The sequence below is a fragment of the Schistocerca serialis genome, chromosome 2 (assembly GCF_023864345.2).
Source record: "Schistocerca serialis cubense isolate TAMUIC-IGC-003099 chromosome 2, iqSchSeri2.2, whole genome shotgun sequence".
In the NCBI taxonomy this organism is placed as follows: Eukaryota; Metazoa; Arthropoda; class Insecta; order Orthoptera; family Acrididae; genus Schistocerca; species Schistocerca serialis.
In genome coordinates, this window is record NC_064639.1 from 417,913,678 (window position 1) to 417,938,256 (window position 24,579).

The 24,579-nt window shown below is 42.4% G+C and overlaps 1 protein-coding gene across 1 annotated transcript in view; it reads right to left on the reverse strand.

Moving 5' to 3' along the window:
- Positions 1-1,328: 1,328 nt before the first annotated feature.
- LOC126456028 (uncharacterized) overlaps positions 1,329-24,579 on the reverse strand; it is a 67,197-nt gene continuing 43,946 nt past the window's right edge. Inside the window, exons 4-6 of the mRNA XM_050091783.1 lie at positions 11,955-12,088; positions 8,438-8,593; positions 1,329-1,480 (exon numbers count right to left, since the gene is read on the reverse strand). Coding sequence (XP_049947740.1) covers positions 1,329-1,480; positions 8,438-8,593; positions 11,955-12,088 — 442 coding nt within the window. The remainder of the gene's footprint in view (positions 1,481-8,437; positions 8,594-11,954; positions 12,089-24,579) is intronic.

Genomic DNA, 24,579 nt, shown 5'->3' on the forward strand with positions numbered 1-24,579 from the left:
AACCGACATTGCCTGTTTCTACGTCTCAACAAAGTTTGAAACTCTTCGTCATTGTTTCAGCTGACTGCAACGATCACTTACTGTCGTGTTCTTCTGTATCATAAAACTTAACGTTGCGCCTATTAAAGCATGCAAGATTAACCACATGGATTTTGACGTAACATACTATTCTTACTCTGTTATTGGTATTGTTGTTGTTGCGGTCACAGGTATAAAGGCTGGCTTGATGCAGCTCTCCACACTAGCTTTTCTTGTGTAACACTTTTCATGTCTGCATATTTTCTGTATTCCACACGCACTTTGTCCATCAAACTTCCCTTTATTTCCAAATTAACAACCACCTGATGCCTGAGGACACAGTTCATCTATGTACACCATCTTCTAATCAAGTTTTGTAGTAAAGGTCGTTTCTCTCCTGCTCATTCGGCGCCTTTTAAAATGTTCAAGTATATGTGAATTCCTAGCGGACGAAACTGCTAGGGTCATCTGTCCCTAGACTTACACGCTACTTAAACTAACTTATGCTAAGAACAACACACACACCCATGCCCTAGGGAGGATTCGAACCCCCGGCGGGAGGGGCCGCGCAGTCCGTGACATGGCGCCTCAAACCACGCGGCCACTCCGCGGGGCAGTTCCTTTTCATTAGCTACCACTTCTACCCACATAATCTTCAGCATTCATCTGTATCACCACTGTTCAAAACTTCTTACTATTATTCATGTCACACTTCCATGTAAGGCTACGCTCCACACAAATATCTTCAGAAAATATATAATTTGTATTCTATATTACGTCTCTTCTCGAAAAACGAATTTCTTGTTGATGGTCATCATTTTATGTCTTCTTGTAAACTCGGCTATTACTTTCAGCATCTCACTTCCCAATCTACTTTCTTCAGCATCACCTGTCTTAATTCTACCACACTTACTCTTATCATACTCTCTTCGTTTTAATTTATTTCTTATAGTTTTTTTTAACATATTGTTAATCACTACAAAGTACAAAACTTTCAACTCCTACTCCTACTCTAAAATATCACGACTATTAGTGAAGGCAAGTCCACGCTGCAAGAACATGTGGTAGAATTACTTTCTTCTGTAATATTTTTTCATACAATGCGTCGAGCACCACTATATCAGCAAACCTTTGTCACGTGTTTCTATCTTTTCTGGTTCTAACAACCATCTAACAACCTTGACACATAACCGACGTTCCCAGAAACATACAGATGAAACCAGACAAATCAGTTCATATTTACACTCGGTCAACATAGGCCATAAATACCCTCTATTACCATTTTTCTTCACTTAATTTTGACGTTATCTTTATGGTGGGAATATCTTATCGAAGGGGAAGTCTTTGAAGTCGTTGTTGAAGATCTCTGTGAAGGCCGTGCTGACCAGATCGTTGACGAGCGGCTTCACCGCTCCCAGGCCGACGCGCCACATGGTGTTGATCATGCGGTCCAGCATGCGCTCTGCAACGAGAAACACTTTCACAATTGCTGTCGCTTCTGTTAGTGACAATAGCAGGGACAATGACTTAAAGTAATGTACACATTAATTTCTTGAGGTTACTCCAGAACTGGGAAGGAGAACTGATATTTCGTTACAGGTTGTGCATTTATGGAGTAAAATGGAAACTTCCATCTACAGCTTTTTGTGTAAGGTGGCTGCCCTGCTTTACAATTTTCACGATGACCAGTGCAAGCTACAGAAGAGAATTCGAGAACACCCCGTCACAATTCAATGGCGTCTAGTGTGTACAGTTTATACACTGTTGTGCGCGACTTCGTGAATACCGCGACTTATGTTGAACAGTGAATGGCAGTTGTGAACAGTGAAGTTAGTTTGATGACAGGAGTGCCGTTATAGAACTTCGTCAGGATTTTTGTAAATCAGTGGCGCACAGGATTTGAATATGAACTTCAGTGGAACTGACAAACTCCCTATTGGTCTTAACAATTTTGTATTCAGTGGAACTGATCATTTGTGTTTTATGGTGAACCTGATTATATCAAATCGATATTCCCTTATTTGAAATGAGTGTCACGGTTCATTGCAAATAACTCTGCGCTCTGAGCATCCGCAGATGTGGTAACGCATCTTGCAAGAAGAACACCGATTGTGCTGCATGACAATCTTTATTGCTACATCAACGCATTCGTGGCCTATAACCATATCCTCAGATGTATATCCAAACCGAAGAAAGCTGAATGACTGTTCATATGGTCCAGTGGAGTCACGTCACAGTATTATAATCACAAAACCATAATAATGACGATCACTAAACATAATCACAGTACTTTACGTCATTAGGAACCTCAGTGCATTAAAGAAGAGAAATCCAACATTGACTGCTAAATGGTATTAACTACCAAATGCAGTTATAAAAGGAGGGAAATGATGCAAACATCATACTCCATAAAAACGAGAAACAACGTACAGCCAACAATAATTTAAAAAATGGGATAAACCAACAGCCTGAATACTCCACACTGAGAGCCCAGTGCAGCATTGGCACACAGAGCAAAGCGCATGCGTCGCTGAGAGCGTCACCGCGAGGTGTAACGAGCAGTAAATTAACCACATCCCGGTTACCTATACACAGACAGGAGGGGTTGTGGTCTCCTACAACCAAGCGTTACTCGTTAACAACCACAGCATTAGACATTACAAATGGTTCAAATGGCTCTGAGCACTATGGGACTTAACAGCTGAGTTCATCAGTCTCCAAGAACTTAGAACTACTTAAACCTAACTAACCTAAGGATATCACATATATCCATGCCCGAAGCAGGATTCGAACCTGCGACCGTAGTGGTAGCGCGGTTCCACACTGAAGCGCCTAGAACCGCTCTGCCACAGCGGCTGGTTTAAACATTGAGGCCTGACATGGTCAGGGGGAAGACGGTGGTCTTAATGTGGTTTATTATAACTTTTATAACTAAGTACATTTGGTGAGTAATGACGTGTTAACAGTAAAGGTTGGATTTCTCTTTTTTCACATATCGATTTATTTAATGACTTATAGAGTTGAAGGATTATTGATTGTCATTGTTAGTGTTTTATGATTGTAATGTTGTGACGTGGGTTCGCTGAACCATATAGATAACCATCAAGAATTTTTCAGTTTAGATGTATTCCCGAGACTCCGGCTATGGACGACGAAGCTGGTCGTGTCCCAGTATAGGTTGTCATGCAGCTTTCCGCAGTCTACATTCTCTTCAAGATGACAAGATTCACGTTTAGTGGAATAAACTCTTGTACATAATGTGAACGACAATCAAACAATTTTAAATCAGATATGGTAAAATAATATATAATAAAATTGTGTGAAAATTCAAATCCGCAATAGCTGTTTTTATATGTTTTCACTGTATGACGATCGGTTTCATACCCTGGAGGTATATCTTCAGGTCATATAGAATAAAACTACTTAATTGAAAACACCAATAGTCAACGTAACCTACCGAGAAAGGTAGAAAGTAAAGCGATGTACTGACAAAACTGAGACTTCATGTGCCATGTTTTGTGCTCATAGGTTTTATCCTGTCTTTCTTAGACTGTCATGTTCTGTCCTGGCTCTTCTTTCCACTGTGTTTTGGATATGTGTTAGTGATCATCTACAGTTTAATCTAAGGTTTTAGCGAGGCATGATATGCTTTTACGAACACTTGTACCTTGGAATTCGTGGCACACGAAGTATTAGTTTTCTGAGTACATCGCTTTACTTATATAGTTTTATTCTATATACTGACATGACCTGAAGATACACCTCCAGGGTATGAAAGCGGACGTCATACACTGAAAACATGATAAACAGCTACTGCATATTTGGACTTTCACTCAGTTTTAATATAGACTATTTCACCATCTCTTATTTAAAACTGTAGGATTGTTTGGCTGTGGATGCCCGACCTATAACATTATTTGTGGAATAAACACCGTTTTAAAACATACTTCAGTACAACATGATGCACTTAGTTACTGAGATTTATAAAATTTTCAGCAAGTCAGCTCTGTTTCAAGAACAAATAATTACGACGGTGCGCGCGTACTCCTAGACTGGACCTATTACAGTATTACTATAGTTATTTCTGATCTCAGTTTGGGATGGACAACATTTGGCATACACTACAGGCTACGCACGCATCCGGAGCAGCGACAGGCGCCTTTGAGGCCCTGTACACTATAACAGTGAGAAGATAACCGACTGTTTTCCGCTCATCTGCTCCGATGGACTATGGTTAAGTGGCACTCTAGGAAGAAGTAGCCTACAGTATCTATAAGCCTTGTCTCCTGTCTGGTTTTTGAAGTCGTATTGGGCTATTTTGAATCGGTATGCTGTTATCTAAAGTCAACAACTTCCACATTGACATTGATCTAAGCAAATTTTGTTTACATTAGTGTATTAGAAACTTTTTCTACGGATTCCTTGAGTGTGTGAAGAAACATTGCGTGTAACCTCTTTAAGAAAACTGCCCTGCTTTTCTCAGACGTACAAAACTACAGATAAACATGATAATCGGGGCTAGAACAACATGTCAACCAGTATGAGACCGAAAGCTGTTTGAGAATTTGGCTATGGCAATGCATTGTCCATTCGTTACTTCTAATCAACGATCAAGATCTCTTCACTGTATATGGCCGCAATTACTTATGAAAGTTTTGACCAGCTTAGCAGTAAATAATGTATAAGGCAGTTTTCATGTACCATTTGGAAGGTATAATAATCACAGACTCGATTGCATAATTGAACGTTCAAACAAAGAAATTTTGTGTAAACTTATCCCAAACGATCACGATATAAATGATTTTTATATTAATATTCCTTAAATTACATGTTAACAGTACATAGACTGCACGAAAGTACTGGCATTAAATTTCGTATCCAGTAAACTTTCAGTGGGTTGTAGTAACTAACGGCTATTCAGTATTCTAAAAATCAAGAAAAAACACATTTTCTATCATTCTGTTTTATCTACTGTACAGTCAACTTCTAATTTAGTTTTTATGTTAGTAGTTGTAATGAAGATTGTGTATCCAACATACTGGATGGAGTGCAGCATCCAAGAAGGGTATCATGTAGCACAAAGTGTGGATTTATCAAAATGTTAGAAGTTTTCAAAATCAAGCGCCAGTACTCCATCACAAACAGTATTACAAGGTGTGGTTAAAAATGTTATTAAGAAGTTAAAGAGTATGTGGAAAAACAAACAGAATAGCTAATTCAGGGGATAAAATTAAAACCATATTGTCACTTGTGAAGGAAGTGTCTCCTCAGCAACATTAGATGGATGATATAAAGTCAGAATATTTCTGTTACTGATAAGTCAGATATATGTACAGTATTTAACAATCATTTTCTGAGCATTGCTGGTGAATTAAATAAAAACTTAATTTCTACAAGAAATCATATAACTCTCTCGGAAAAGGCCTTTCCGAGATTGACGTCTTCAATACTCCTCTATGATACTAACAAGAGGGAGACTGAGTTAATAATCAGGTAACTGAAGACTAAGGGTTCTCGTGGATATGATGGAATGTCTTGCAGAATGTTGAAGTACTGTGCCACACACGATAGCCGTGTACCTAGCCATATTTGTAATTTTTCTTTTAAAAATGGTCAGTTTCCTGAACGATTAAAGTACTTTGCTGTAAAGCCACTTTATAAAAAGGGAGAAAGGAATAATGTAGACAAGTTTAGACCTATTTCTACGCCATCAGTGTTTGCTAAAGTTATTGAAAAGGCTGTGTATGTAAGTATAATTGATCATTTTTTATCACACGATTTGTTATCAAATGTACAGTTCGGCTTTAGAAGTCTTTTAACAACAGAAAATGCTATATTCCCTTTTCTCTGTGAGATACTGTATCGGTTAAACAAAAGGTTTCGAACGCTAGACATATTTTTTGATTTAACTAAGGCGTTTGAATGTGTTGATCACAAAATATTGGGCCAGAAGCTGGACCTTTACGGAATATGGGAAGTAGCTCACAATTGGTTCACCTCTTACTTTAGCAACAGGCAGCAAAAGGCCATTATTCACAATGTTGATAACGGCTGTGATGTGGGGTCTGAGTGGGGTACTGTCAAGTGGGGGGTGCCCCAGGGATCAGTGCTGTGGCCACTCCTGTTCCTTATTTACATAAATGATATGCCCTCTAGTATTATGGGTAACTCTAAAATTTTTCTGTTTGGTGATGACACTAGCTTGATAGTAAAGGATGTTGTGTGCAACATTGGCTCGGTTTAAAATAGTCAGTACATGACCTAAGTTAATGGCTTGCGGAAAATAAACTAACGCTAAATCACTGTAAACTCAATTTTTGCAGTTTCTAACACACAGTTCAACAAACCTGACGTTTTCACAAAACGGGCATATGATTAGTGAAACTGAGCAATTCAAATTTCTAGGTTTTCAGATGGATAATAAACCGTCGTGGAAAGAGCACGTTCAGGATCTTGTTCAAAGACTTAACACTGTCGTTTTTACTATTCGAATGGTATCGGAAGTCAGTGATCAATCGACACGAAAATTAGTCTACTTTGCTTATTTTCATTCACTTATGTCGTATGGTATTATATTTTTGGGTAACTCTTCCCATTCTAAAAGGATATTTTTGGCTCAGAAAGGGGCGGTTCGGGCAATGAGTGGTGTAAGTTCACGAACCTCTTTTCGACCCCTGTTCACGAGTCTGGGTATTTTGACATTGGCCTCTCAATATATATATATATTCCTTACTGTCATTTCTTGTTAACAATATTAGCATACTCCCAAGAATAAGCAGCTTTCACTCCATTAATACTGGGCAGACATAAAACCTGCATTTGGATCGGACTTCCTTAACTCTTGTGCATAAAGGTGTACAGTATACTGCTGCATCCATTTTCAATAAGCTACCACTCGAATTCAAAAATCTTAGCAGTAATCCACGCGCTTTCAAATCTAAACTGAAGAGTTTCCTCATGGGTCACTCCTTCTATTCTGTCGAGCAGTTCCTTGAAAAATTAAGCTGATTATCATTGTATTGTTGATCGCTTTACTTAAACTTATGAACTGACTTTTTTCGGTTTCAGAAACATTTATATTTATTACTTTTATGTTGTAAGTTCATTTACTGACATGTTCCGTGACCTTGGAGATTTGCTCCTCAATTTGGTCCTAACAAACTTAACGTCTAAATAAAAATAAAATGAGTCTCTGTAGAATGATACAGGATGACCTAGACACAATCTGTAGTTGGTGTAATAGATAGCACCTGGCTCTACACGCAGAAAAATGTGAGTTAATGTGGATGAGTAGTAAAACAAACCCGCTATGTTCGGATACAGCATTAGTAGTGTACTGCTTGATACAATCGCGTCGTTTAAACATCTTGGCAAAGCTATATGAAATGGAATGTGCATGTGAGGACTGTAGTAGGAAAGAATGGTCGACTTCGGTTTAATGGGAGAATTTTAGGAATGTAGGGTTTATCTATACAGGAAACAGCATATAGGACGCTGGTGCGACCTATTCTTGAGTACTGGTCGGATTGAAGCAAGACGTCGAAGCAATTCAGAGACGGGCTGCTAGATTTGTTAGCGGCAAGTTTGAACAACACGTACGTGTTACGGAAATGTTTTGGGTACTGAAATGGGAATCCCTGGAGGGAAGGCGACATTCTTTTCTAGGGACACCACTGAGAAAATTTAGAGAACCGGCGTTTGAAGCTGACTGCAGAACGACCCTGCTGTCGCCAACATACATACGTGAGGACCACGAAGATAAGATACGAGAAATGTGGCTCTTATGTAGGTCTACAGTCAGTCATTATTCCGTAGCTCTGTCTGCGAGTGGAACAGGAGACGAGACGACTAGTTGTGGTACGGGGCAGCCTCCGCCACGCACCGTACGGTGGACTGCGGAGTGTGTGTGAAGATGTGGATTTGATACAAGCAACAGCCGATGCGTCGTCTGTAGGAAGTTAATTTTCCATGATTTCGACACAAATGGATTGGTCAACGTACTTGTTCGGATTTTGAGAATGTTAAAGCCTGTGCTAGACCTTCTGACGGGCACTTAAGAAACTGTTATTTCGAATGTATTCGAATATTATATTGAAATAATCGAAAGGTCTGAATGAAGGAAGGCCGCATATTATGGGTGAACTTAGCAATTTTGGAATGAAGCAGAAAAAGAGCAAGAAAACCTCTATCACCCTATTTCATATTTACATTAATCCCAGCTATCAATGGTGATAACGGAACATCTCATTTCATTCACCAGTTTGTGGTACCGCTCAGTAGCTTGTGACTCAACGCCCTCTTAAAGGGCTGGAGATATAAGTCGCTCATTATGCTACGACCTATCTGTGTACGTCGTCGCTGGCAGGTCACGTGGTTAGGTCGTGGCATTGCAGACCTGCACTGTTACTAGGAGGCTCACCCATGACGGAGCGTCCGCGCAGCAGGTTTCCGACGTGCAGGTCCATGTTGCCGATGTGATCCACGTGGACGCGCACTTTGAGAGGCCCCGAGAACGACAGCCGGCCGCCGCGCGCCGTCGGTCGCCGCGTGATGGTCGTCGTCTGGCTGTAGTCGTCTGCAACAGTCGGGCCGAAACCTGCTCACTCACCGCATACTCCACACGCTCAATCTCAGAGACCTTGTTGCAATGCATTTAACATTGCAGAGATTATCACAGCATGAGCAGTTAATCTTTTTCAGCTATAGCCGAGGTACTGACACCTTTGATGTCTCCAGTTTACTGTACAGTCTAAACAGTTTGACACACTCATATCTACAGGGCGAGTCAGGAGGAAAGGCACTTGCTTTGGGGGAGATAATATTGGTGAATCTGAACAAAAAACTTCAAATGAACATACGCCTTTTCTTAAGCGTATCCGACATACAGTTGTTTGAGAATCACAGTTCTCAGTCGCATGTATTTCAACAGCACCCACTTGTGAATACAAGCAAAGTGACATAAATCTCTGTTGATCTTCTGTGGAACCGAGACAGCTGCCGATTAACGAGTTACCAAGGAAAATCGCCAGACAGTGAACTGTTTTGAGAAGTTATTATATTTAAGAAACCAGTTTCGGCATCTCATTACTGCCATCTTCAGACCCCTATGCACTCCATGTACAGACGTTCAGATACATCGATAGTTGTATAACTGGAGCTGTCAGTATCTGGATTCCGTGAATTCGTTTTTGGAGTGTTTACTTCAAAGTACGATATTACTTCAAACAACGATATTACACAATCCAGATACTTAGGCTCCTGTTATGCAAGTATCGATAATCTGATAATCTATATACAAGGAATGCACAGGGGCCTGAAGATAGCATTAATGGGATGCCGAAACTGGTTGTCTAAATAAAATAACTTCTCAAAACATACGGCTCTTCAGCCTCGTGGGATTAGCCGAGCGGTCTAGGCACTGCAGTCATGGACTCTGCGGCTGATCCCGGCGGGGGTTCGAGTCCTCCCTCGAGCATGGGTGTGTGTGTTTGTCCTTAGGATAATTTAGGTTAAGTAGTGTGTAAGCTTAGGGACTGATGACCTTAGCAGTTAAGTCCCATAAGATTTCACACACATTTGAACATACGACTCTTTAACCATCTTCCTTGGCAAAAAAAGCGACGCTAGGCTACCTAGTGCTGTCTTTACTGAGCGTAGGTAATTTTTCTAAAACGACACTTTTTCCAACGTGCACATTGTCTTAGCATACCCACTATTTTCAGCTGATTTGTACATCACTTAGACTGACGCTTCTCCAGTTACAGATATTTAGAGGAAAACAACGGCAAAGATATTCTTTATTACAAAGAATGTCTCGCTGGTATTTTACCTGCCTGTGCTTCAGCAGACAGTGCGAATGAGCTCAGATCAGCAACATAGCAGCTGTCTACACCAGCTCCAAAAGCATTGCAGTTGACGGTGGAATTTTTGAACATCTTTTGTACGGAAATGTACACAATTAAACAAAACATGCCAAAGTTTCATCTACTATTGCTTGCATATTTTGTCCTATAGCTCATTGTTTTCTTTAGTTCCCTCGGAAACTGTTAAGAACACTCTTGAAAACGGTTAAGAACATCCTCAGAAACTTAAGAACAGGACTTGTGTTCTTATGACGTTTTCCACTCAGAATCACTAATCCCATCTCCTTTCAGTGCATAGACCTTTATCCTGACTCACCGTGTATATAACCCCAAACCATGAGTTTTGTTAACAAATTATGAAGCTTATTATCTTTGCTTGTATGATATTCCACTGACGGTCATTAAAATTGCAGCACCATATGGGCAGCGTGCAACAAATGTCTTTCATTTCAGCTCAACCGCACAAAGTACACAGGGTTGGCAGCATCTATGTTCTGTGTATATGGAAAGCTTGCGCAGCATGTTTGTCAGTCATAAATCGCAGATATTTAGAAGAAGATCAAATCATTTCTCCTGGAAGGAAGAGAAACACGATACTGCAGAGCCTGTGTTGTTAAGAACGATGCAATGTTCCTTCGGACATGTACATCGACTTTCAATTAAAATGTCCTCTCCTGTGTGGGAATTACATAACGTGTGCACGGGTACAGGTTGTGACGCAGGAACGAGGGCATATAGAAGTTTGGGTCGGGCCGTGAGTCATGCACAGACAGCCAAAGTGGGTAAGGCGAACGCTCACGTGGAGCGGGAAACGCGTGTTCGATTCCCAGTCCGGTACAAATTTTCATTTTCGTCGTTCTCTTATACAGTTGACGGTTGTTAACATTCGCAAGTGCGAATATATTTCATATTAGGCAGAAAAACCGTCTACCAGTACGAGATGGATTTCAATAGCCACAGGATCATGGGCTATCGAGTCAGCAGCATATCCTCCTGAACTTTCTCCAGAGCTCCCAATGGATTGCCGACATACTGTCATGCTTTTGCTCGCTACCCACTACAGTTGATGAACTCTGCCGTGGAGTGAAGCAGCATGGAATGAGTTGAGGTACTCATATTAGTCATCTCAGTTCAATTCAACCCGACGCCCAGTCATGCTAGAACCGTTTCAGCTACCAAACCTGGACGACATCGCCAAATTTAATAATGTATTCTCCCTACAGCATATTTACAATAAGTAAAAATTGGTTAGCTTCTATACAGAGTGTCTCGTTAATATTGCAACAAATTGGAGGGGTTGTGGAGGGTATTTTGAGGAACACATCTAGGATAGGAACCCATGTCCGGAAACGTCATCCAACTTCGCAATAAAGTGTCGAAGTTATAGACGCAGACGCCGTGCACTAGGCCACCTGTTCGCTGTTCGGCAGCAAACGTGACTCTGTGCTCTGATGGACCGTAGGCAGAACGACTCACAGTGATGTTCGCTACTCAGTGGTCGCCAGTGGAGATGGTGGAGCTAGCTGCTGCTTAGAAAGGCCTTGTCTCCTATAAACACAGTGCTCTGTTGCCTTGGAGGATGACGGTTTCGAGCAGTAGCTGCCATGATTCTGAGATAGACATGACCTTCTAACGGATTACTTTGAAGCAAAACGCGCTCCACAGTAAATGAGGCTGTACAAGAGTCATTTCCAGCCGACAATTGCTGTTCCGTAAATTATGACATCTTGACTTCCTCTTAATTTAATATCGCAGTTTCCATGAATTATACGTATTTCAGATTCCATCACGGTGTTCCCAAACTTCATTTGATAATGACAAAGCTCAATACTCTTCAGTTATTCCACTTATTATGTTGTCAGTGTTTTCACGTACTCTCTACAATAAATCAGTTCAAGTGCAATAGACAGTGGACTGCTTGATGAAACAACAAGAAGTGGGTTCACTAACCGTATTTCCATCTGCAGCCTCTAACCGAATGTACAATCCTTCTCAATCAAAATAACTTAAACTTATCGTAATATACACTTGGCTTTAGCCAGAATGTGTGAGGAGAAGGAAGAGGGTGCTCACAGAGTGTCATGTTCCAGCTGCCCTTGTTGGTCATGGGGTACTGCAGAACGTCGCCATCTATCTCGTACTCGCCGTCCAGGCTCTTCTCCGGGAAGAACTGCGAATAGACGATGCGGTTGTTGTCCAGGTCGCTCCTGAAAGTAAGAAGTACTGTCAGCAAAAATCGGAACGAGTCTGCTCTTTTCCAGATGGACGCAGACATCATAAACAAGGCATTCAAGTGATTCACGAAATTTGAAAGAATGGCAACGAACTTTCGTTCAGAACGTATTTGAGATTATCGAGATCCCAATCGTGAAAGTTCTTTGATGGTAAGGAAAGGAATTTAAAAAATTTGTCTCGGCTATTAACTCAGCAATAGTTGTTCCGGCGTATCGACAAGCGCCGGCACGAAGGTGAGGCACAAGAGCAGAGAAGGCTGCGAGACGACGTCAGCCAATAGCCCGCGGACTGGAACCGTACCACGGCAGGAGCGGCCTCTACAAGAAGAGAATATGAGGGCCGCTCCCGCCAAACTCGGCCGCACAGTACCCAACCGGCACTAGGAGAGCGCTGAGATATCAGTTATCAGTGATTCATATCCATTGCTTGTATGGACATAGTATACAGAGAAAGACACCTGCTGTTTGCATGTCGCCCATCTCTTGCAACTCGTTCTTGTAATACAGAGTTAAATATTGTCAATCTGCTTTCTTGTAATAAAAACTATTAATGTGATTTGCTTGAATTGTTGTATAGCATTCCGAGAACGCAGCATCCTTTAGGCATCCTATACGAGAAGAGTCGGCAGGACCCCACAATAGTTTTCTGCGATAACGCTTTCTTAGACGTTAGTTTTGGTTTCGTTACGTACAGGCCTCGATTTCTAAATTCTGTTTAAGTTTAGATATCTGCAAACATTGCTACGATTTGTATTTTATACTTCTCTTTGTGTAACTTACTGACCATTTACTGCTTTCTTTAACACTTAATATGGCTGTCGTAGGCGTTAAATGACATAGACCTGTACCAAACATTTGTTTCTTTACTTTTCAGAAGCCACACACACACCTCCCTAATTCATGACACATTTCACTTGTGTATTTTCACTCTCTTGTGCATATCTCTTTCCCATCGCTGCACGTATCTAGCACTGACATATGGATTCCTACTAATGTTAATATTGTATACTTTCGCTTAGGGAGCCACTCTTAGAGAGCTACCCTCGTATGACTCCTTACAAACGTCTGATTTTCTTTCTAAATTGTTTGTACGGCAGAAGCCACCAAGAAACTAATGATAGTAGTATTTATTATTTAGTATTTTATCCACCCTCAGGAATCATAGTTCTATGTAACGAAATAATAAGCAACCAGCAATCCGGTTGTTGTGGTCTTCAGTCTGGAGACTGATTCGATGCAGCTCTTCATGCTACTCTATCCTGTGCAAGCTTTTTCATTTCCAAGTAACTACTGTACCCTACATCCTTCTGAATCTGCTTGGTGTATTCATCTCTTGGTCTCCTTCTACGATTTTTACCCTCCATGCTGCCCTCCAATATTAACTTGGTGATCCCTTGATGCCACCGAGTGGGGTGGCGCGGTGGTTAGCACACTGGACTCGCATTCGGGAGGACGACGGTTCAAACCCATCTCCAGCCAACCTGCTTTAGGTTATCCGTGATTTCCCTAAATCGTTTCAAGCAAATTCCAGGAAGATTCCTTTGAAAGGGCATGGCCGATTTCCTTCCTAATCCTTCCTTAATCCAAGTTTGTGCTCCGTCTCTAATGACGTCGTTTTCGAAGGGACGTTAAATACTAATCTCCTCCTCCTTGATGCCTCAGAACATGTCCTACCAACCGATCCCTTCTTCTAGTCAAGTTGTGCCATAAATTTCTTTTCCCCATTCTATTCAGTACCTCCTCATTAATTACGTGATCTACCCATCTAATCTCCAGCATTCTTCTGTAGCACACATTTCGAAAGCTTCTGTTCTCTTCTTGCCTAAAGATACTGAATTTCTTTCATTTTTTTCCCTTTATTGTTATTTGCTCACCTTATACAAAGGCGGGCTGGCAGCGGATTACATCTATACCGCTCTTCAGGCACAAGAATTACAACAATTGAGAAAAAGGAGACAGAAAAGAAACAAATCTGAGGTTAAAAACAGGAGATACAATAAATAAAAAACATGAAGCCGTTTACGACGAAAACACACGAAAATACTGTCGGCACTGCACACAAACACTGACGAACGAGACGGTACAAGTGAATGAGGAGCGTGGCGGCGAAATACACTAGATCACAATCACGACGGCACAGACACTAAACTCATGGTGATGATCTCCGTCGCGCGATGTCCACTTAGCATGTGCGAGTCTGGGGACCTGCCAAGAGGGGAGGAAGATGGTGGAGGAGGGAGAGAGTAGAGAAGAGATGCCAATGGCAGGGGAGTTGAGGGGGGAAGAAATGAAGGGAGGAGGGGGTAGGGGAAGCCCAGGGGAGGAGGGGGGAAGGGGGAAGAAGGGAGGATGGAGGGAAGGAGAGAGAAGGGAGAGAGGGTGCCCTAAGGATGTGGGGGGGAGGATCAAAGTAGATAGGAGTGGTAGATGGAGGGGAGGAGGGCATCATCAAGGAGGGGGAGCTGGCGGAAGCCATCTTGAGAGAGGGTATGGAGAGTGGAGAGATGGAGAGCAGGTGGGACATGGAAATACAGGCGTGGCAGCAGACAGGGGCGGGAGAGACCAGCGGGTGAGGAGGATCGAGTTTTTGGGAGGCGTAGAGGATCTGTATCTGTTCGAGGAAAAGGAGGAGGTGGGGGAGCGGAATAAGGTCGTACAGGATCCACATGGGGGGGGGGGGGGGTGGAGACGGATGCAATAGGCGAGGCGAAGAGCGTGGCGTTCTAGGATCTGAAGGGATTTGTAAAAGGTAGGGGGAGCGAAGATCCAGGCAGGGTGGGTGTAGCAAAGGATAGGGCGAATGAGGGAGTTATAGGTATGGAGGATGGTGGACGAGTCCAGACCCCATATATGGCCAGAAAGGAGCTTGAGGAGATGGAATCAGGAGCGTGCCTTGGCTTGGTTTGTCCGGAGGTGGGGGGTCCAGGAGAGGCGACAGCTGAGGGTGACGGCAAGGTACTTAAGGGTGGGGGTGAGGGCTAAAGGACGGCCATAGATGGTGATATAGAAGTCGAGGAGGCGGAGGGAAGGGGTGGTTTTGCCTACAATGATCGCCTGGGTTTTGAAAGGATTGACCTTAAGCAACCACTGGTTGCACCAAGTGGTGAACCGGTCAAGATGGGATTGGAGAAGGTGTTGGGAGCGCTAAAGAGTGGGGGCAAGGGCAAGGAAGGCGGTGTCATCAGCGTACTGGAGAAGGTGGATGTGGGGTGAAGGCGGCAGCATGTCCGCCGTATACATAAGGTACAGAAGAGGGGAGAGGACGGAACCTTGGGGCACACTGGTGGAGGGGAAAAAGGTGTAGGAATCCGTGTTATGGACGGTGACGTAGGAAGGACGTTGGGAAAGAAAGGAGCCGATCAGACGGACGTAGTTAATAAGAAGGGCAAAGGTTTGGAGCTTGAAGAGGAGACCGGCATGCCACACGCGATCATAGGCTCGTTCAAGGTCAAGGGAGAGGAAGATAGGGGAGCGATTTTCTTTCATGTAGATGGTTGGTTATTATTTCGTTACATAGTACGTACTATGTCCATGACTTGGCAGTTTCTTGTGTTATCTGCCTTCTTACCTTTTTAGCCACTGCTAAATCTTCCACCCTTACCTTCCTGCAAAACAAGAGTGCTGTGTGCCGTGGATCTGCCATTTCATCCGTTGGCTACAAGGAAAAGAATCTGCCCAGAGTTCAGTTCACAGACTAAGACATACAGTCACGACACTCTATGGTGCAAAATTAGTTACCGTTTGACAGGTGGTGCGGCACCAGCGCTCCAGGCGGTGAGAAAAGAAGAAGTCACATGCATCGTAAGTATAATGCTCATTTTTAGTTATTTTGTATTTAATTAATGTAACAGTTGATATTTTCTTGCATTCCATGCACCAATAAGTTACCAAGAGCAATGATTTATACTGAAACACATGTAAAAGCAGCTGAATCATATTGATTCAATGACAAAAGCTACAACTAATTCATGAAAAAATACTTTCGAATATGGCTATATTTGCATCTATCTCCGCTGAAAGCAACAGAATAAAAACACTTATTTTACACTTGAGAAGTACATATTTCTTTTGTTTTCTGTTATTATCGTAGGCACTTTTATTGCTAGTTAAAAAATTTTATGAAGTCTAATGATTCGCTCATTCTTTCACTTCACTGCACTTTATAATACACGAATATTTTTGTATATGTAATTATCTTTCATTCAGAAACGAACGTGTTGAAAATTTAGCAAGAATTCTAGATCTGATTTATTCTATGTTGGGAATCACTATTATGGATTTTGACGATTTATTATCACATCTGTGTGGTTTTCCCTTGGGCTATAAGTGTGGTGGGTTATTAAATTATGTTGGTATTATATCCTATACAATTTTTCCTACGTTCCATATTCGCTGATTTTACTCCGCTTTGCTGGGTAGATATACGAATTTTTTCCGCAGGAGTGTCAGGTCTTCTGGTGTTTACTACCAGTTTTTTGTTATTAAAGGAAAACCACATTACTCGGTAAATATCAATCAGTACGATACAAGACAATGGTAAATATACTGTTCTGTGGTGTACCCTTTCGTGCTTCCTGAGGTCTTTAGGAAACTAAAGAGTGACAAATGTGATTTCTGCCGATTTTTGAGGCACTACATACACTGCCTATTGTAAAAACTGTTACAAACCAGTATAAAAGTTAGTATTAGCACTCATCATATATTGTATTCAGATGTGTTGCTTGCTGGCCGCTAGGGGCGCCGCTATCGTTGTGGGTAACTAAAATGAGACGGAGTGCCGCGATTGTTACGGTAGACGGTGGTTCAGTCTGCCTGGTCTGACTACTCTGCTGCTACTCGTGGTGTCGTTAGTGATGGCTGGACTCCTCACAGGAATAACGGTCACCTCGTTATACACGTTCCTCCAGCCATCATCCTCTCTCGGATGATAGGCATTAACATCCAAGTGACTCGATTAATCTTGTTACGAGAGGCGGTGAAGTGTATACTTCAACTGTTATCAACATAAGAATTGTCTCACACACAAACAATAGGAAAATTTATTCCTTAACCATAGTAGTACAGAGGTCTACAGAAATGTTTAGTCCCTTTAACCGTCCATTCACGAGTTTTTTCTGTAGCAAAGCAGCAAAGAAGATTAAAACTGAGCACCTCATTAACACATTGGTTATTAGATACACCAACATCTACATCTACATCTACATTTATACTCCGCAAGCCACCCAACGGTGTGTGGCGGAGGGCACTTTACGTGCCACTGTCATTACCTCCCTTTTCTGTTCCAGTCGCGTATGGTTCGCGGGAAGAACGACTGTCTGAAAGCCTCCGTGCGCGCTCGAATTTCTCTAATTTTACATTCGTGATCTCCTCGGGAGGTATAAGTAGGGGGAAGCAATATATTCGGTACCTCATCCAGAAACGCACCCTCTCGAAACCTGGCGAGCAAGCTTCACCGCGATGCAGAGCGCCTCTTTTGCAGAGTCTGCCACTTGAGTTTGCTAAACATCTCCGTAACGCTATCACGGTTACCAAATAACCCTGTGACGAAACGAGCCGCTCTTCTTTGGATCTTCTGTATCTCCTCCGCCAAACGGGTCTATTACGGATCCCACACTGATGAGCCATACTCAAGTATATGTCGAACGAGTGTTTTGTAAGCCACCTCCTTTGTTGATGGACCACACTTTCCAAGGATTCTCCCAATGAATCTCAACCTGGTACCCGCCTTACTAACAATTAATTTTATATGATCATTCCACTTCAAATCGTTCCGTACGCATACTCCCAGATATTTTACAGAAGTAACTGCTACCAGTGTTTGTTCCGCTTTCATATAATCATACAATTAAGGATCCTTCTTCCTATGTATTCGCAATACACTACATTTGTCTATGTTAAGAGTCAGTTGCCACTCCCTGCACCAAGTGCCTATCCGCTGCAGATCTTCCTGCATTTCGCTACAATTTTCTAATGCTGCAACTTCTCTGTATAGTACAGCATCATCCGTGAAATGCCGCATGGAACTTCCGACACTATCTACTAGGTCATTTATATATATTGTGAAAAGCAATGGTCCCTTAACACTCCCCTGTGGCACGCCAGAGGTTACTTTAACGTCTGTAGACGTCTCTCCATTGATAACAACATGCTGTGTTCTGTTTGCTAAAAACTCTTCAATCCAGCCACACAGCTGGTCTGACATTCCGTAGGCTCTTACTTTGTTTATCAGGCGACAGTGCGGAACTGTATCGAACGCCTTCCGGAAGTCAAGGAAAATAGCATCTACCTGGGAGCCTGTATCTAATATTTTCTGGGTCTCATAAACAAATAAAGCGAGTTGGGTCTCACACGATCGCTGTTTCCGGAATCCATGTTGATTCCTACAGAGGGGATTCTGGGATTCCAAAAACGACATGATACTCGAGCAAAAAACATGTTCTAAAATTCTACAACAGATCGACGTCAGAGATATAGGTCTATAATTTTGCGCATCTGCTCGACGACCCTTCTTGAAGACTGGGACTACCTGTGCTCTTTTCCAATCATTTGGAACCTTCCGTTCCTCTAGAGACTTCCAGTACACGGCTGTTAGAAGGGGGGCAAGTTCTTTCGCGTACTCTGAGTAGAATCGAATTGCTATCCCGTCAGGTCTAGTGGACTTTCCTCTGTTGAGTGAGTCCAGTTGCTTTTCTATTCCTTGGACACTTATTTCGATGTCAGCTATTATTTAGTTTGTGCGAGGATTTAGAGAAGGAACTGCAGTGCGGTCTTCCTCTGTGAAACAGCTTTGGAAAAAGGTGTTTAGTTTTTCAGCTTTACGCATGTCATACTCTGTTTCAATGCCATCATCATCCCGGAGTGTCTGCATATGCTGTTTAGAGCCACTTACTGATTTAACGCAAGACCAGAACTTCCTAGGGTTTTCTGTCAAGTCGGTACATAGAATTTTACGTTCGAATTCAGTGAACGCTTCACGCATAGCCCTCCTTACGCTAACTTTGACATCGTTTAGCTTCTGTTTGTCTGAGAGGTTTTGACTGCGTTTAAACTTGGAGTGAAGCTGTCTTTGCTTTCGCAGTAGTTTCGTAACTTTGTTGTTGAACCACGGTGGGTTTTTCCCGTCTCTCACAGTTTTACTCGGCACGTACCTGTCAAACGCATTTTACAATTGCCTTAAACTGTTTCCATAAACACTCAACATTGTCAGTGTCGGAACAGAAATTTTCGTTTTGATCTGTTAGGTAGTCTGAAATCTGCCTTCTATTACTCTTGCTAAACAGATAAACCTTCCTCCCTTTTTTATATTCCTATTAACTTCCATATTCAGGGATGCTGCAATGGCCTTATGGTCACTGATTCCCTGTTCTCCACTTACAGAGTCGAAAAGTTCGGGTCTGTTTGATATCAGTAGGTCCCCTTAATTGCTCGAGGTAATTTTCGGTTAGTGCACTCTGTATAATGTCATTCGATGCTCTGTCCCTACCACCCGTCCTAAACATCAGAGTGTCCCAGTCTATATCTGGTAAATTGAAATCTCCACCTAAGACTATAATATGCTGATAAAATTTATGTGAAATGTATTACAAATTTTCTCTCAGTTGTTCTGCCACTAATGATGCTGAGTCGGGAGGTCGGTAAAAGGAGCCAATTATTAACCTAGCTCGGTTGTTGAGTGTAACCTCCACCTATAATATTTCACAGGAACTATCCACTTCTACTTCACTACAGGATAAACTACTAATAACAGCAGCAAACACGCCACCACCGGTTGCATGCAATCTATCCTTTCTAAACACCGTCTGTGTCTTTGTAAAAATTTCGTCTGAATTTATCTCTGGCTTCAGCCAGCTTTCTGTACCTATAACGATTTCAGCTTCGGTGCTTTCTATCAGCACTTGAAGTTCCGGTACTTTACCAATGCAGCTTCGGCATTTTACAATTACAATACCGATTGCTGCTTGGTACCCGCATGTCCTGACTTTGCCCCACACCCTTTGAGACTGTTGCCCTTTCTGTACTTGCCCGAGGCCATCTAACCTAAAAAAACTGCCCAGTCCACGCCACACAACCCCTGCTACCCTTGTAGCCGCTTGCTGTATGTAGTGGACTCCTGACCTATCTAGCGGAACCCGAAACCCCCCCCCCCCCTATGGCGCAAGTCGAGGAATCTGCAGCCCACACGTTGCAGAACCGTCTCAGCCTCTGATTCAGACCCTCCACTCGGCTCTGTACCAAAGGTCCGCAGTCAGTCCTGTCGAGGATGCTGCAGATGGTGAGCTCTGCTTTCATCCCAGTAGTAAGACTGGCAGTCTTCACCAAATCAGATAGCCGCCGGAAGCCAGAGAGGATTTCCTCCGATCCATAGCGACACACATCATTGGTGCCGACATGAGCGACCACCTGCAGATGGGTGCACCCTGTACCCTTCATGTCATCCGGAAGGACCCTTTCCACATCTGGAATGACTCCCCCCGGTATGCACACGGAGTTCACATTGGTTTCTTCCCCTCTCTTGCTGCCATACCGCTAGGGGGCCGCATTACGCGCCTGACGTTGGAGCTCCCAGCTACCAGTAAGCCCATCCTCTGTGACTGCCCGGATCTTGCAGACTGAGGGGCAACCTCTGGAACAGGACAAGCAGCCATCTCCGGCCGAAGATCAGTATCAGCCGGAGACAGAGCCTGAAACCGGTTAGTCAGACAAACTGGAGAGGCCTTCTGTTCAGCCCTCGGGAATGCCTTTCGCCCCTGCCACACCTCGAGACGACCTCCCACTCTACCACAGGTGAGGGGTGATCCCCAGTGTGGGCAGAATCCCGGGCTGTTACAGTCATAGTCCGATCGGGGGATGCGTGGGACGAGCTGGCCGTTCCCGACAAACCCCCATCCGGACCCCCACAGTGATGCCCATTGGCAACAGCCTCAAGCTGTGTGACCGAAGCCAACACTGCCTGAAGCTGGGAGTGAAGGGATGCCAACCCAGCCCGCATCCGAACACAGCAGTTGCAGTCCTTTCCCATGCTAAAAACTGTTGTGCAAAGAACGTCTGAATTAATCTACAGAGAGCACAAACAAATCTACACAAAATTTAAACGGTTATTAAAATACAAGATTGCCTAGTAAATGCAGTAATGCTGCTACTTGCGCACCGCTGACACACTGCTCGGCGGCGGAAAGAGACTACGCGATTTTTCACTATTCATGTACTAAAACGCGATGCTACAACTCTCAAATACTATAATACACCGGAAATTTATGAATTAAACAATGTAAGTACCAAAACCACGCAAAGAAATTAAGAATTAAACTATGTAACAAATGAGTGAGCTAAGAGTATACGACTTTCTGCTGGCAGCTGCTTATCCAACGGCAGCAGGGAGCACACTGGCTGTGACCAACCGACACTGGCCGTTCAAAATAAAAACAGAAGACAGACGACTACGCGAATTTATACTATTCAGGTACTAAAACGCGATGCTACAACACTCAAATACTATAATACGCCCGAAATTTATGAATTAAACAATGCAAGTTCCAAAACACGGAAGAAATTAAGAATTAAACTATATAACAAATGAGTGAGCTGGGAGTATACGACTTTCTGCTGGCAGCTGCTTATCCAACGGCGCACAGTGGGCCAGAATCTTGAAAACGTGGCCAAAAAGGAAAAAAAAAAGTTTAAAGATGGGGATTTTGGACTATCAGGTTGGCAGCAGCAATGCTGGGACAACTGAATGCCAGCTGTGCGGACGACCAGATGTTCATTTGTTCGGTAATATCTCAGGTCAAATGCGGCAGTTCATTGTTAGCGTGCGCGCAGCTGGCCAGGCTATAAAAACAGTCGTGTTGTTGAAGGAAGTTATTTATGTTTTGTGTAAGTGAAACCAATACTTTCAATATGGAATGTATTGCAGGAGGTATGTACTAGTGAAAAAACACTTATATCACTATTAAATCATCAATTATGCACGTTTATATTTCAATTAACGTACTACAGGGAAATGAATGACAAAATCGTAAAATGCCCTTAAAAAATAGAGATAAGTTACGAATTCCACGACGTTCCGCTTTCTTTTGCGCTGTGTATGCAAGTATATATTATTACCTTTGTAAATTAAGCTTCAAATCCTGCGACTAGTTGCGACTCTGGCTTTGAGCCACGCTTTAAGCGACACTTGCAAAATGTCATTGTTCAGACATCTTCAAAAATGACAGTAGAATCAATTAATTATGAGTTTTATTTGTACAATTTAAATTACAATCGACACGTAGAAGCATTGTAAAGAATAAAATAATTAGAAAAATGACGAAAAGTGTAACACAGATTTTTTTTTTTTATTTCAGTTTCATCTGATCCAGCGTATTCCAGAATCGGATTTTCGAGGAAAGATATTTTTCTAATAACAAAAGAGTATTTGTCAAATGATTTGGAAAGGTCGTTGACAGAAAAAGTGGACATAAAATTAAAATTCCCTATGATATGAGGCCTACCATTTCGATTTTGTTAACAAAGTTAAGAAGCAAGTATAAGGAAGCAACTCGGCGACAAGGATATTTTTTCAAGAAGAACGAAACCTGGTTAAATACAATAGTATATATTCCGATTGATTCGAAACCTGCAAGTGTGACTGAATCAACAGGCCGACCTGCCACAAAATTTGAAACATTATCTGACAGGTCTAAAAGAAGGAGAACTGAGGAGATTCGTACGAAGTTCAGTCCTGTCGAATTATCGTTCGCCGCGCAAATGAGTCTTCGATCTTCGGGGCACCCAGATGCTGCGAAGATTGTGAAAGACGTCACACTCTCAAGTCCATCTAAGGTGAAAAAATACAAGGCAGGCTTGCGATTTTCAACATCATCGCCATCCTCATATGATGCAAATGAAGGTCTAGCAATCCTTTTCGACTTGGAATTGTCAAAGGAATCTTACCAGCATTTGAGAAATGGGGCTAAAGGAAAAGGCTTAAACACACTATATCCACCGTATTCAGCTGTTTTGGTAGCAAAAAAAGCTTGTTGCCCTCCAGACGTAACCCTCAGTTTTACCGAATCAAAAGCTGAGGTACGGTTGCAAGCTTTGTTAGACCACACTGTTCAACGTGTTCTACTGCTGAAACGAGACGATATTTTACATATGAGTGATTCGGAAATGTCTAATATGGCCCTTATTTGTAAGTGGGGCTTTGACGGAACCTCCGGGCAAAGCATGTATAAAATGAAGTTTCCAGATTCGAGTATTTCAGATGCAACTTCATTTTTCACTACGCTTGTTCCACTGAAACTTGCAGGTGTAAATGAAGAAACTAAAGAAGAAAAGATCTTATGGATTAATCCGAAGCCGTCTTCAATCCTCTTTTGCAGACCACTGAAGTTAGAATTTACAAAGAAAACAGAGCAAACGTCTTTAAATGAGAAAGCGTATTACGACAAACAGATCGAACAACTCCAGTCATTCGAAACAGTTATTCATGGGAAAGACATTTCCATTAAATACAATTTAAGCATGACCATGGTAGATGGTAAAGTGTGCAATGCTATCACCAACACGAAATCTGCGCAACGGTGCTATCTCTGCAAGGCTACGTCTGCACAATTTAATAACATTGACGATGTTTTGAAAAAACAAGTTACCGCCGATTGTCTGCAGTACGGACTATCAACTCTTCACGCCTGGATTCGATGTTTTGAATGTTGTATTCATTTGGCATACCGAATGAAAACAAAAAAGTGGCAGGCAGGTAAAGCAGAAGATAAAGAGGAAAAAGCAATACTGAAAGCCAACATTCAAAAATCTTTCAAAGAGCAGCTTGGAATTGTAATTGACATGCCGAAACAAGGGTTTGGCAGTTCGAATGACGGAAACACCGCTCGATGTTTTTTTGAATACACTCCAACATCTGCGCTGATAACTGGAGTTTCCGAAGAACTAATCCACCGTTTCCATATAATTTTGCAGACGATTTCGAGCGGACGTCAGATCGACGTTGAAAAGTTTCGGGCATATGCCTTAACAACTGCCAGGCACTACGTGAAAGAATATCCCTGGTACAATATGCCAACAGCAGTCCATAGATTGTTGATTCACGGTCCAGACATTATTTCTTCGGCCATTTTACCCATCGGTCAACTATCGGAGGATGCTCAGGAATCAACCAATAAGTTGATAAAGCAATATCGCCTGAGTTTTTCTCGAAAGTTTTCAAGAGTTAGACTGTGGAAGATGTGTTCAGGAGATTGTTGGCAACGACAGACCCCTACGTTTCTTCCTTACGCAAATCTTCGCCGAAGAAACTGAAGAGTTTGTCGCCAGAAGCCGTTGCCCTCTTAGTTCCTGTGGCGGAAGACTATGAAGATTCAGATGCAGATGCAGATAATGAGGAAACGGTGTTTGGGGATGATGACGATTCAGCTGAAGCAGAAGACGAAAAAGAATAAGAAAATGAAACCTTGTAAATTAAGTTA